Consider the following 15,636-nt stretch of genomic DNA (forward strand, 5'->3'; position numbering starts at 1 on the left):
TAATTTTTTTTTTATTATAGTTAAAATGTTTCTAACTTATTTTTAAACCAAGGTTAGAAGGATAAAGATGTTATGCTTACACTGACTAGTCAAGTGTACATAGTGTTTTGTTACACACAGTCATTTTGCTATGGGATTTTTTTTTGGGGGGTGCAATGCCAATACATGCAATTTTCTATATTCATACTTCTGTTAAACCTCTCTATAGATGATAGCAGCTGCTTTTTGAGCTAACGTGACTGCCGGCCTCGGCACCTATGGAGTTACCTGCCCATTCTTAGCAAGTTCAGCTTTTTCATTATTGAAATTTTTTTTTTCTTTTAATTTTTAATGCAGACAGGAGCCTTTGATCAATACAGAGGATTATTTTATCTTCATTATCAGGCCTTCTTTCTTAAATATGAAATTTCCAATCTGATGATAAGAAGATTTAAAATCTTTTCATGTAAGACAAAAATGTCTGAGAAGATCCAAAAACGTTGTCAACTAGGGGAGGAAGGATGGTCTGACAATTAGACCACTAGTTTGGACTATGAAAGAAATGTCTCAGTTTCTCTTCTACTTCAGGCATCCTGTGCGACCATGGGCAAGTGAAGAACTTCTGTTTCCTCGCTGTAAAATGGCACTTTCCTATTTCAGGGATGTTGTAAGGATAAGAGATTTGTCACAGAATGCCTAGGGGAGCACTTGTTTGTGATTCCAAGCCTTACATAGTCTCTTGGAATAGCCCCCGAATCCACCCTAGGCATAGCTTCTAGAGAGGATGAGCCCCTGGCTCCTGGGACTCTGAGACCCAGCATTTTGGTTCCTTACCTTCCTAGTTATTTGTGGCCCCCTTCAGACAGCTACCCTCTGGCTGGGCTTCTGGGGAGGGACTTTACCTCTTTGAGGGGACAGAATATAGCAGAGCAAGCAGCTCTTCTTAAACTCTTATTGAACAGCAGCAGTACAACAGGCAGAGTCCTTATGCTCCAAAGCCCGAGCAGTGCTTTGTCAGGAAATCCCAACTACACATTTGGTTGAGACCCCACTCCCCACCTTGGCACTATTGCCCGCAAGGAGCAGGGCTTGGAGCTGCTGCTAGGAAGCAGCCACCGCGGCAGCAAAGTGGACAGAGAGGAGGGGAAGGGAGGTGGATGGAGCCATTCTTGGCTCTGCCGCAGAGGTAAGGACTGGGGTCCCCCACAACTCAGGGCCTTAGGCATATGCCTAGTTTGCCTATGGATTAATTCAGCCCTGACCCCAACCCGACTACAGTATGGAAGCTAATGAAATTAATTATTTATGATGGAAAATCCACAGTGTGGTCTACCACAGTGGCAGATCCAGAGAGGGTGCAGTGGCATAGGTGCACCTCCCTTTCAGACCATACCATAGGAGCAACAGCCAGGGACATCTTTTAAGTCCCCAAAGCATGCAAGAATGCTCCACTTTCCCTTTGCGTTCGGTGGCATATCTCTTCCTCTGCCCGCTGCTGCCAGTGATCTAGCTGTCTCTGGCTACGTGGCCTGGTCCCCTCAAGTGTTCCCTGCTAGCCTGGGAGCAAATGCAGGGAAAGGGCACCCACTGCTAACACTGCTGCCTCTTCCAGATGAGCTGGGCTCCCTGTGTTAAAGGTTTTTAAATTTTTAAGGATTTTTGCAATTCCTGTGCAGTGCAGCCCTCGCTGGAGCAAGGCAGAAGTGGCTCTGGGGCTTCTCAGCCCTCAGGGCAGCTTGGGACAAGGGTGATGGTGAGCAGGGGGAGGGGTGGGGACATGCTGGTGAGCACAGAGGATAAAGGGAGGGGTGCTGAGAGTGGCAGGGTGGGGGAATTCTTACCTGAATCAGACCCTAACCAAACAAAAAAAAGTCCCCATGTGCTACTTCCACAGCATAGTCTGCCTGCCTCACTGGGGAGAAGGGCAGCTGGGAACAAAGGTGCAGTCACTTTTGCAGTACCAGCTGCTGCTCCTTCACCCCCTTACAAAGTTCTGCCCATGGTCTACCATCTCACCCAACAATACAATTAGTCCAATGAAAAATATCACCAACGTATGCTTCTCCTATAAATATTTCCCAAACCATCAAAGTTAGAACAACCCTCCAACCCCTTGTCAGGAAAAAAGCCTGAGAGAGAGAGTCTTAGCAGTTATCTCTCAAGACTCCCAGCCTCCTTGTCCTGTCTTTTCTCTCCCTCTCCCCCTTGTCTCTGGATACAGCATTTTTCATGATCTTCTCTCACATATGCTGTCCTTCTCCAGTGCCTCCCTGGCTCCAGAAACAGCAGAGAGTTTCCTTAAGTGCAGGGCTTGGTGTGTCAATATTTGCAGAGTAATTCTTTGTTTGATTAATGGCGTATTCTCCCCTAATGGAGCATTGGAGCATGTTCTTTCTAGACCTGAAGAAGGGCACATCATGACAGAAACATTTTCCCAACACATTTCCCAAATACACAGTTGATCCAATAATAGATATCACAAACAAACCCTTGCCTGTTCTTCCAAAAATAATTAATTAGCTGGGTAACTTTAGGCCAGTCAGTCTTATCCCTATCCCTGGGAAAATACTGGAAAAAATCATCAAAGAGCGCATTTGTGAAGGCTCAGCCGGTGAAATGATGCTGAAAGGAAACCAGCACGGGTTCATCACAGGTAGATCCTGCCTGACAAACCTTATAGTCTTTTATGACCAGGTCACACACTGCCTTGACATTGGAGCTGAGGCAGATGTCATCTACTTGGATTTTAAGAAGGCCTTCAACACAGTTTCACATCCTATTCTCATAGGGAAGCTAGCAGGCTGTGGAGTGGATGCCTACACAGTCAGGTGGGTGGTCAACTGGCTTAAGGACTGCACCCAGAGAGTGGTGATGGATGGGTTGTTCTTGGCCTGTAAGGAGGTGGGCAGCGGGGTCCCGTAGGGTTCAGTCCTTGGACCGATGTCATTTAATATCTTCATCAGAGATTTGGATGAGGGTGTGGAGAGCTCCCTCTCCAAGTTTGCCAACGATACCAAGTTAGGGGGCAAAATTAACACACCAGAGGGCAGGGAGCAGATACAGGCCAACCTGAGCAGGTTGGATCAGTGGGTGGAATGAAATAGGATGCAATTCAGCAAAGATAAATGTAAGGTACTTCAGCTAGAAAGGAGGAATCCCCAGCATACCTATAGGTTGGGGGATGACCTCCTCAGCAACTCAGTGGCTGAGAGAGATCTTGGAGTCATAGTTGACTCCAAGATGAACATGAGCTAGCAGTGTAACGAGGCCATCAACAAGGCCAATTGCACCTGGTTGTATATTAGCAGATTTCATAGATTTCATAGACATTAGGGCTGGAAGGGACCTCGGGAGATCGAGTCCAGCCCCCTGCCCAAAGGGCAGGAAGTCAGCTGGGGTCATAGGATCCCAGCAAGATAAACATCCAATTTACTCTTGAAGGTGTTCAATGTAGGTGCTTGAACCACCTCTGCTGGCAGACTGTTCCAGACCTTGGGGGCTCGGACAGTAAAGAAATTCTTCCTTATGTCCAGCCTGAAATGGTCTTGCAGGAGTTTGTGACCGTTCGACCTCGTCATCCCTTGGGGCGCTCTGGTGAACAAACGTTCCCCCAGATCCTGGTGGTCACCCTTGATAAATTTATAGGTGGCCATCAGATCACCCCTGAGCCTGCGCTTTTCCAGGCTAAAGAGTCCCATGGCTCTCAGCCTGTCATCGTAAGATCTGTTTTCCTGACCTCTGATCATGCGCGTGGCTCTCCTCTGGACTCTCTCAAGCTTCTCCACATCCTTTTTGAATTGTGGAGCCCAAAACTGGACGCAGTACTCCAGCTGCGGCCTCACCAAGGCCGAGTACAAGGGGAGAATGACGTCCCGGGATTTGCTCGAGAAGCATCTATGGATGCAAGCCAGCGTTTTGGTCGCTTTACTAGCCGCAGCATCGCATTGCAGGCTCATGTTCATCTTGTGGTCTATGATGACCCCCAAGTCTCTTTCTTCTGTAGTGCTATCCAACGTAGCACTGCCGAGCCTATAAGGGTGCTGCAGGTTTTTCCTCCCAAGGTGGAGAACCTTGCATTTTTCGGTGTTAAACACCATGAGGTTCTCATCTGCCCATTTGCTGAGCTTGTCCAGGTCAGCCTGGATCACCCGCCTGTCCTCTGGCGTGGATGCTTTGCCCCAAAGTTTGGTGTCATCAGTGAACTTGGCCAGTCCACTCCTGACTCCAATGTCCACATCGTTAATGAAGATGTTGAACAGTATGGGTCCCAGGACAGAGCCTTGAGGGTGATGCTTCCCCTCTATGCGGCATTGGTCAGGCTGCAGTTGGAGTACTGTGTCCAGTTTTGGGTGCTGCACTTCAAGAGGGACACAGAGAATCTGGAGAGGGTTCAGAGGAGGGCCACGCGCATGATTAGTGGCCTCCGTGAAAGACCCTACGAGGGGAGGTAAGAGATCTGGATCTCTTCAGCCTTCACAAGAGATGTCTGAGGGGAGACCTTGTAGCCGCCTATAAGTTTATCAAGGGAGGATAACAGGGAATTGGTGATGCACTATTTACCAGAGTGCCCCAGGGAGGTACAAACTAGGAATAAAGGGTGCAAACTACTGGAGAGTATATTTAGGTTAGACATTAAGAAGAAATTTTTTACAATAAGGGTGGCCAGAATCTGGAATGAGCTTCCAAGAGAGGTAGTACTATCACCTAACTTTGAGGTCTTCAAGAGGAGGCTTGATCATCACCTAGATGGGGTCATCTGACCTTGGTCCTCTTTCCTGCCAGAGGCAGGGGGTCGGACACGATGATCCATTGTGGTCCCTTCTGACTCTACAACCTATGAATAAAGCCCTTCTCTCCCTCTGTTCCAGCAAGTTAGGGAAGCTGAGGCATACAACATTATTATAATACTAGTGAATTGCCTGTTAAGAATGACGGGGGGGTGAGGGAGGGTGATGGGGACGGAGTGCTGCCATCCACCACCCACCACCCTGTGCCGCCGCTGCTTCCTAGGAACAGGGTGGGGCAGGGGGGAAGTTACCCCTGTCATTCCCTCCATCCCCCTCTGCCAGCATTCTACACTGCCACCGCCTCCAAGGAGCAGGGCTGTGGGAGGGCCAGTGATGGAGGGCCAAATGCATATGTCTGATAGTATATACTAACTTCTCAAGAACAACTAATGCCTCTGCCATACATATGAATTATGCAGATACTACACTCACTGTAGACAGGCAGAGTTACTTTCTTTAGACTAAACACATAAAATGTGTGTTATAAGTGGAGCTGGAGATATTTTGGCAGTGAATACTAAATTCACCAACAAAAATTGCAATGGGGGTGGGGGGGGGGTTAAATTCCACAAATTGACTTTTCTGGAATTTTTCCCTCCCATTTTCAGCTATAAATAGGCAAATAATTTTGAGATTCCAAAGTCTTTTTGCTGCTTGAAAGCTTGTGAAAAGTTAAAACTATTAAAGTTTTTTTTTTTTTAAATTTTTTGCTTTGAAATTGAACTATATAAAATGGACAGAAAATGATTTAATAATATGAAAATTAGACATGTGTTGTTTCAGATTGCCCTGAATTGAATTTTTTGGGGGGGATTTGTTCACAAAATAAAAATAATCTACTATTCACACATGTCTAGTGGATGGTAGTGACAATTATAATTTAGGTTCTCATTGTAAAGCCTTGTCCTCAGTCATGCATAATAATGCTTGTTTATTAGATTTAAAATGTTTAAGTTTATTCACTGCCAAATGAGGATATCAATGGTAACTCTGAAAGACTACAATCTAGCTTTTTTATGAAATAACAGAACAAAAATAATTCCCAGTCTAAAAAAATATGGATGTGTTCTGAACAGTTTTGTGATGGGAGCAACCACAAATTAAAACTTGAATTTGAAAGATGCCTTAGAATGTGCTGGTGAAAAAGTGTTCTTGAATCGATTTGGAGACTTTGGAAAACTGCAGTTTACACACAAACAATATATTTTTGAGTAATATTAATCCAAACCAGAATCATATAGCATTCTGAGCAAGTATTCTTTGCTTACCTACCTTGTAAGGTAGTAAAATGTACTGAGGGCTAGTTGCAAATGAGGTAGGCAACGTGCAGTAAATAGGAGCCAATAACACTGAAATGCAGAGATATGTGCAAGACCATGGCTTAAATAGTGGATTAAATAGTTTTAAGCATAAGTAAAGAAAACAAACAGAGCAAAAGTGGAAAACTTCAGACTCTTTATGTATGTAAGTTGACCATGCACAGAACCAGAGCTATTCTTTCAATCTTTTGGGGAGTATTGTTCCTTTTTCAAGGATGTTGAAAAAGGTGTTATGTACATAACATATGGGCTAAGTACAATCAAAAAGCCTGAATCTATTCAATCTTTGTGGATTGGTCTAAACTGCGTAGATTGAACTGCTAAGCAAGTGAATAGACATTTACTTTTGAGTCTGGAAATGCAGCCACATGCCTGCAGTAGCTCAGGCTAGAATCTGGGGGGCATTCAACATGCCTGCCTGCTGGGCTGAAGCAGACAGCTTGGGCTAAGTTTAACCCCCCCACACTGTAAGGTGTGGAGTGGTTTGCAGGGGAGGTACAAAGCATCTTGGGACGCTGGGGGACTGAGTTACCTTGAAACTGGAGAGGAACTGGGACAGAAGTTCAATAAACCTATTTAACCTAAATCAGTTAAGTCTGATACTACATCCATCCATGTTTATCTTAAATTCGTTTCGGCCATTTTGAAGCAGTTTATGTGCACTGAACTTTTGTTCTGTTGATTTGAACAGATTTGAACTGAGTTCTGATCACTTATGTCTGTTTATGTATAAAGTCTGCCGCTAGCCATATGGGCTGAAGTTACAGTTACTGACTTGGGCCTGCTCAACAGTTTTGATGGGCTGGACTAAACATTAATGCACAGAATTGAGTTAAAACTGAATCCTAAGTTGCAGTTCCAGTCTTATCACAAAATATCCTAGCAAAGTCTTTGATCTAAAGAGGCTCATTGTTAAAGGCTCCTGGAAACATAAGCAAGTGTGTAATGTGGACACATAATTTATCTGATAATTTATCAAGACTCATAAAACTTCATATTTTGAGCCCCTGAAAACGTATCCTCTTAAGGAGGATTAAAAAATAACATACTTTGGCTACATGTAGAATTTATAGCAACACGTACACATCTGTTTTTAGTTAAGCTTTTAATAATTAACTTGCCCCCTATCAGCTCTCAAGCAGGAGAAATAACAAATGGATATGTTTTGCAAGGGCTAACTGTTAAATTTGGGACTCTGCCCCCACTCCACCCACATCCGTAGAGACTACTCTTATTCTCAGCAACATACATTAGAGCAAATGCTTAAGAATACTATTTAAATGCCTGAAGATGTGTGCACCCCCAAAATAGTGTGCTATTGGAACCTGCCATTCAAATTTTATACACTTTGTAAATGAGCACATATTAATGAAGCTGTCAGCAATCAGTTTGCAAAATTTCTGAGAGCTGAAAAGCTAGCTTTTAAGTTTTTAATTGCCTCCATGGAAGGCTAGGGACCATGGAAGCACAGTTTTAACACCCTCACTCATTAAGAGGGGGCAGTGAAGGTGCTTCATGAAGCCTGACCAGCAGTGACTTCAAGGAGGACTTGCCTTCTCCTTGCTTCCTTCTGTAGAGGCTGACATCAGTAATGCTACTAATGCGTTGTTCCTTACCAGGGAGAGAGGAGGAGCAAGATTAGGAGCCACTGATTGTGCCCATCCCTCTGCCTCTATTTTGAATCCATGCTGGGAGAAGACACAAACTAGCCTTAAGCATGCTAGGCAGGAAGCGCAAAAATACCTCACAAGTTAAAGACCTGTATCTTCTGCCTTTTATGTGTGTGTATACAGTGCATATACAACTCCTGTTGATTTCAATGGGAACCATATGTGTGCACTCAATGGCAGAATATGGAGCTAAGACTCCTTCTTTGATTCTTTGCCATACAGCAACTCTGTTTTATAATATATAAGAGAAATTCCACTTGTTAGTAATGTAGAGGTCAGGGAGAAGTTGGCTGATATAAAGCTGGAAATTAGTTGTGAACTTGTTCTTCCCATGACCTACCCACATCAGACATGAAACTTGAAGCCAGTTATTATAATACCTCTTGAGAACAATGGAGAATTTCAGATGAGGAATTTAGCAAGTCAGTAGCACTGCAGAGTTCTGGAGAAAAGATTTTTTTTAAAATTCCAACTGTCTCATAAGGGAAATATGGATGGAAAGGGGTGATACTTCTAGGGAAACTCAAGAACTTTGATTATGAGTTTGGTCTCAGGCATTTCCAGGTTAGATCCTTATTCTAACTGGCGCTTATCTGAACCTTCGAGACCTTATCCTAGGGCCTAAAGGTCACCTTTTGCATTTACCCACTCCTTTCTTTTTCCCCCTTTGGCCCTTTTGTTGGGGATGCTTAGTGGCTTGTTCATTTGTCTGTTTGGGGTGTGTGTTGCAGACCACTGGATGGGAGACAGGGACAAAGAAGGTTCATGAAGATGGTAGAAAGAATCCTGGAAAATGTCAAACTTTTGAATAAAAATTATCATTTTTTATGTTCATTTACAGAAAAAATGGATTCCTTTTCCATGAAACAATCAGTAGGTCTCTATCTTACAAACATTTTTGTAAAAACAAAACTGTTTCAATTTTTAAAAATTACATAACATTTTAGTTTTAGGTTTGTTTGTTTTTTTTAAGTTGATTTTGTGGCTTCTGCAAATTGCAAATCGAGTCAACCCCTAATCATTACAATGTATTTAGACATGGATGAATTTTTTTATGACATAATAACAACAACAAATTACCTGCAGATGTGCTACAAATACTTTGGGCCAACGCCTGCCACCCGAGCTCTCAATTAATTGTACTTTACTGTGCGACTAGACTCATTTGTTCCTCTGTGACTACTAACAGAGTAAGGGCTGATGTAGTAAATGATTACATAAGCAACTCTCCCTATTGTCAACTGTATGAATAAAGTCTAAGACCTGGGTGACAAAACTAGAATCTTGTCATTTATTTACGATGCTCTGTTGTTGTCAAAAAGTTAAAAGTTAGAGGTGCACATGGCACCTCTGAAAACATTACTTTGTCTGAAATTTGAACTCATGTAATGTTCTAAAACTTGGGCATCTAGGTTATTTTGATATTACATATCCAGACTAAGTTCAGTTGAAAGACTAGTTCAGCTATGATGATGTTCCTTTTTTCTACTGACCTTTGTACTGGTTGTTTCCTTCTTCCATTATAGGAAGAAAATTACTAGGAGCCATTTTCCAACCTTCCTCTTCTTCCTGAACAAAGAAAATATAGAATGTTATTTAATTAATTACTGAATATAAAGTATTTATTAAAAAAAGCTGGTGTCAAGCACAGTTTTAATTCAGATGTGATGACTAAAAACCTGTTTGGTCAAAATCACTGGATGAGGCCAGCTTGTTACAGGCTAATATTTTTGTAATTATCTTAATTACTAGAGCTGGTAAAAAAACAAAACAAAACAAAACAAAAACTGGATTTCCTATCCCTTGAGAACCCCCCCGGACTTTGACATTTCATTAAATCTTGAATTGGGCAGAAAAGCAGGAGTCTTGGAATCTTTGCAAAACAAAACATTCAAAATACCTAATGTTAACTCAATCTGAGTTTTAGATTTCCTGTCATATTTTAACAAAAATATTATCCTCCTGAAAAATGTTTTATTTTAATTTACTCAGCATTTTCTAATGGATTAAAACAACTGCTTTTGTAATTTTTTTTTACCAACTCTGTGGGTATATCTACATGTGATATTAATGCAAATAAATAAACTCCGGTGCATATTGTACCAAAGTTTATTGCTCCCAGGAGCCACATCTTCATGTGGGCCTGGGACTGCAGCATGTTGAGCCCGGGCAGAGCAGCACTGGCTAGCATGAAGCCTGGGGGATCAGCCTGCCAGCCTGGGGCTGCTCTGACCCCGCTCAGCGTGCTGTGGAGGGGCTGGCTGGGGCACATGGTGCTCCAGTGTGGGGCTAGCTGGCAGGCAGTCCTGCAACGAAGCACCCTCATGCCCCAGCCAGCCCTGTCAGTGTCTACACATACATTGCTGAGCACTAAAGAATGCTGCTGAAGGATAGTACTACTTCTATTTACAAGTACTAACCTGTGGTGGAGTTAATTAATTTCCTGTGGCCTAACAGGGCCTCACATGTAGACAGACTTTACTGTGGAGCTAATTAGGCAACTCCACAGTAAGTATCTTGTGTAGATATGCCATGTTAGATTTTAAGGGTATAGACAAATACAAGAATTGCAGCAATATTAAATGAGACCATGCAATATGGACCATTGCAATGTAGCAGTACAACTGAAGCAAAGCCATTGAAACTTTAACTCTGTTTCATTAAGGGTTAAAGTTGCAGAGTTTTAGTGAACTGGTACTGACATGGGATTATGCTTGAACACTTAACACTTAAATCATAACAGCTGAGCATGCCCTTGTGTGGCAACTACCTCTCCTAATTTAAAATGCTTAAAAGTTACTTTTGTCCGTAGTTTTACTGTCATAATAGTCATTGCTCATGGGGAAAGTAGAGGATCCTTGTCAGAGTTTTTAGAAAAGATGTATGGTGAAAAGGATCAGTGAGTGCATAATCTTACAAAAACAGTTGAAAGCATGGGCAACTGTACTGAAGAACAATGCAAGCATGAGAATTCAAGGATGGAACTTAAATTTTGTGGTGCTTTGATTGACTTCCCAGCATCTACAGAGCCTAAGATCTGAGGATCCAGAGTATGCAATATTCAGCCCAGAGTATGCAATATTCAGCCCTTTTCTAGTGCTACTGGTATTTTGAATAGTTTGAGTGATTTTGTACTCTGAAGAAAACAATATTTCAACTATTAGGGTGTAACATATTCAAATGGATTTGTTCAAAGTAACTGTGCATATAAAGAAACGTGACAATGACTGTAGGCCTAGATAGTCTTTCCTTACCTATATTAACAGTGTAAGTATTTTTATTACAGTGATAGAAAGATAAAGGGTTCTTTTTTCTGAAGTCAATTAATATTATGCCTTTTACCCATCTGCATTCAGATAATAGAATAACTAAGAAATCAATGTTAACAGTAGTTAGGCACCTTGAACCAACAATATAGATTTTAGTTTGGCTACAGATATGGGAGTAAGTTGGCTGAAAATTAAATGTGCTCAAATCTTTCCACAAACAGAGAAACTGTGAGAATCTCAGTTGTTTTCCACTGGTTTATTTCAATGTAGATTTCTGCTACTATAAGGAGATTCTAATAGTGAATTTCCTTGATGGCTCCATCCTACGGTGGGAAGAAATTTAAAAATATCATTACTATGCTCATTTTGTTTTATGAACAGGTCAGTATACAGCACATTACTATCTTAAATAGTTCCAAATGGTTAAACATGTGTCTTGGAAACTCACAGGAATGAAACAGTTATAAAGAATGATTATACAAGGCTAGGTTTCTGTTATTTCTTTCTTAATGCGCAATGGGAAATCAGATCAACACCTTACAGAGCTGAAAATGAAGTTACTTTGATTTTAAATGCCCATTTCTAAAGATCACTATCAGACTTCAGGAATATTTAAATTTCCTTTTGGGATCACAACTTTGTTTTCTTAAGCTGAAATTCTGAACAAGGCTTTTTTTGACTGCATCACTATGACTTACAGCCTACACTTATTTTAATAAGGGTCCTGCTGTTAGAACTTTTCAAAATACTTCTCAACTGCTCTTCAGCACTGTTTTTTTGCAGTACTGTAGCCCAGGAAATAATGTGCCCTTTGTTCTTTTTCAATGAACCACAGAACACCTGATATAATGGCCTAGAATTTACTTGACAGCAGCTGGGGTGGCAGAGGAGAGCTATAAAGCCCCCAGAGTTCTGTATATAACAAGACATAAAACCCCCAGGGCTCTGTACTGATCTCTTCTTTCAAATCTTCAAAATTTTATTCTAAGAATGAACTAAGACTGTGAGAAAATTGGGATGTGTTTTTTTTGGTATCACTTTATCCTCTGAAAGATGAGAAGCGAAAGAAGAATTGTTTTATTGCAGAAAAGATTTGGCAGTTTTGTTGTTTAAGTTCATAGGAAAGCAAGTTTCATCTCAATTTTTGAAGCTAAGATTTAGTTTAGAAAGATGACATACAATCCAAACTGTCTGAAGAGCTTCATGAATAGTCAGTGCTATCCTAAGGTTTACAGCACCATAACCACCCCTAGCAGGTTATGCAACTAACAAAAAAAATCTGCAGGTGAGAAGCTAAAGAACCACATGTACCTTGAGAGCCGCTGACAGAGTATTGCTGACGGGTAATGGATCTAATCATGTTTTCTCCTGAACTTTTTCCTGATGATTTTAAAAGCTGATGTACTAAAAGGAGCCTGTTTTGCAGCATGTACAGTAGAGAGGATTCTTTCAGATAGGCTGAGGAACAGGAGGTAGACATAATGGGGATCTTGGTTGGGGCAGTTTGGAAGAGTGGCAGAAAGGAAGTCCTCAGAAAAAACAGTTTAATGCGATTTTTAATTTCTTTAAACTTTCCTTGATTGAAGAGCTACAATAAATTTTAAACTAATTTTTCACTTAGGACAATATTATGGCCTGCATGGAAGGGATGGGCAGAGTAGAAAGTTGCAATGTGGCAGTGCTCTGTAGTTGTAAAAGTAATTTGGGTTGACTTAGGCAAAGGTATCTGAGAGCAGAAGCTTGGTAAGATGGGGTGTTGCACATATTACAAACAAGCTGCCCAAAGGCTGGCTCACATTTTCTGGCTGAAGGAGAGACTGTCCTTCTTAACTCTTTGGGCATGTCTCTACTGCCTCTCTAATGAGCCTGGGACCACTGCTGAGAATTAAGACCTGCCCATTTGCTCCTACTCTTTGCATGACCAAGCAGAGCTATTGGGCAGCATAGACATCTTAGATTGGCCCTGAGTTTACACTGGTAAACATGCCTGACATGGAGCAACTGAGAGTGATACTGGGGCATGTACTTGGGACCGCTCTAAGATATTTACTATGCCCAACTAACAAGCTTGAGTGAATATGGACTGGGGGAAAAGTAGGTATTTTTGTTTGTTTTTCTACACAGATTCACGTATTCACAGAAGTTTAGGGCTGGAAGGAACTTCATGAGATCATCAGGTCCAGCCCCCTTGCTCTGGGCAGGACAGACTGCTGGGGGGCTGCTGCATATAGCCCCAGCAAGGTATGTCCAGTCTCCTTTTGATCTCCAAGGTAGGTGCCTGCAGCACTGGGAAGGACTTCCCACACTGGGAAGTCTATTCCAGGGTCTGGTCATATGAACCGTGAAGAAGTTTTTCCTTATGTCCAGTCTGAAACCTTTGTAACAAACCCCGGCATTGTCAGACACAATCACTACAGCCAATGAGGGATTTACCTTATATTGAGTGTCCTAGGGGTTAAGGTCACAGGCTGACAGAAAGGGACATAGGCAACCAAAGTATAACAACATATACTTAGAGGGCAAGTAAATAGGTAGTGGTCAGTACTACTGGGGTACATGCATTCAGCACATAAGGTCCCATGCCCATCGCTGGAGTTGTCCCCAAGAACCAGTCTTTAGTCCAGAGTTGCTCTGTGCAGGTCTGTAGGTCAGGAATCATATGCAGTCAGTCTGTGGCTCCCCTACACTGTGCAGAGGTTTCACCCTCCTTCAGTCCATCTCACAGCAGGCACCATGGCCCCCAGGCACCCTGGCTTATTGCCAGCCAGGGCTTAGAGGTATCCCCCCTTCCCCAAGGTTTCTGGGATTTGCAGTCCAGAAGCAGGGCTCTGGGTTTTTTGTCACTTCTTCCTGCTTCCAGGTGCCTCTGGGGTTTGTAGTCCATGGTCAGTCAGCAGGACTCCACAAGGTTGCTCCCCTTCTGTCACACACTCATACCACATTTTCAGTGCACACAATGCATTACATTACACAATGCATACATTATAACTTCTTCAGGGGGTGTTTGACTGTTGCTCCTGGTTTTCCCCTGGAGCGCTTTGGTGAATAGTTGTTCACCTAGCCCCTGATGCTCTCCCCTGATATATTTGTAAGCTGCCACCAAATCCCCCCTAAGTCTTTTCTCTTCTAGGCTGAACAGTCCCATATCTATCAGCCTTTCCTTGTATGACTTGCTCTTCAGGCCTCTAATCATATGAGCGGCTCTTCTCTGGACTCTCTCAAGCTTCTCTACATTCTTCTTGAAGTGTGGCGCACAAAACTGGACGTAGTACTCCAGCTGCAGTCTCATCAATGCTGAGTAGAGCAGGAGAATAATTTCCTTAGTTTTGCTTGATATGCATCAGTTGATGCATGCCAGTGTATTGTTTCCTCTGCTAACTGTAGCATCACACTGGTGGCTCATATTCATTTTATGGTCAATTATGACCCCAAGGTCCCTTTTGGATGTGGTACTAGCTAGCATAGCATCACTGAGCCTGTAAGTTTGTTGCAGATTATTCCTTCCCAGATGGAGCACTTTAAAGTTCTCAGTGTTGAACAGCATCTGGTTCTGATCCACACATTTAACTAATCTGTCTATGTCCGCCTGGGCCTAGTGTCAGTCCCAGGGTTGGCAGGGAGATGCTACAAGTATGTCCTTAGGGTCAAGTGCAGACACCAGTACTGTATTCTCTTGGTTCTTGCATGATGAAAGAAGGGGACCTCATAATGTTCAGGAGCCAAAGACTGTGATGAAGATAGTATTCCTTCATACCTCAGTTTCCTACCCAGGCAGACTGAGCTGCTAACCTTTGTAATTTGTTGTTCCATATCAATCAAAAAGACTTTGGAAAAAATGTAGTTGTGCTGCTTCTTTCAAGTTAAAACAAATTCTGGTTTGAAAAATGACTTGAAAAGTTGTGGTACAAGCTAATTTTAGAATCCTTCATAACCTATTATAACTTTATTGACATCTGGCCCTCTAATCATTACTCCTTGATCCTCATCCATGTGGGCACTAATGACTCGGCCAGGAGTAGTCCGGACCACGTCATGTGAGAGTACAAGGCTCTGGGGGCCAAACTTAGGGAGACGGGAACACAGGTGGTTTTCTCATCTGTTCTTCTGGTGAGCAGACAGCACCATGAGGCCTGCATTGGAGAGGTCAACCAGCAGCTTCGGAGGTGGTGTTACCGGGCGGGCTTCAGATTCTTCAGCCACTACCCACACACCTGTGCAGGACACATGTTAGGGTGGGATGGGATACATTTCTCCCTGAAAGGTAAGCGTGTCTTCCCTTCCAGGTTGGCTGATCTCATATGGTGAAGTTTAAACTAGGTTCTTTGGAGGATGGGGATACAGAGGTGCAGGAGGACACTTAGACGTCAAGCCAGGTGACTTGATCAGGAACAACCCAGTTAAGTGACAAGTGCCTGGGCAAGCTTGGGAACAAGAGGGCAGCATGAACACCCATAAAAGGTCTCAATTGCCTCTACACAAATGCTAGAATTATGGGGAATAAGCAGGAAGAACTCGCCCTCCTGCTAGCTAGCAAAAACCCAGACCTGGGTGGGCTTGCAGAAATCTGGTGGGATTCTACCCATGACTGGGCAGTAGACATCAAGGGCTATAG

General features: G+C 42.7%; 1 protein-coding gene across 1 annotated transcript in view; it reads right to left on the reverse strand.

The window, feature by feature from the left end:
* The window catches only part of DRC11 (dynein regulatory complex subunit 11), a 185,543-nt gene that overhangs the window by 56,466 nt on the left and 113,441 nt on the right, over positions 1–15,636 (reverse strand). Inside the window, exon 10 of the mRNA XM_090041693.1 lies at positions 9,249–9,324. Within this exon, the coding sequence (XP_089897819.1) occupies positions 9,249–9,324 (76 nt within the window). The remainder of the gene's footprint in view (positions 1–9,248; positions 9,325–15,636) is intronic.

Source organism: Crocodylus siamensis, chromosome 4, assembly GCF_052110815.1.
Source record: "Crocodylus siamensis isolate JL-2025a chromosome 4, ASM5211081v1, whole genome shotgun sequence".
In the NCBI taxonomy this organism is placed as follows: Eukaryota; Metazoa; Chordata; order Crocodylia; family Crocodylidae; genus Crocodylus; species Crocodylus siamensis.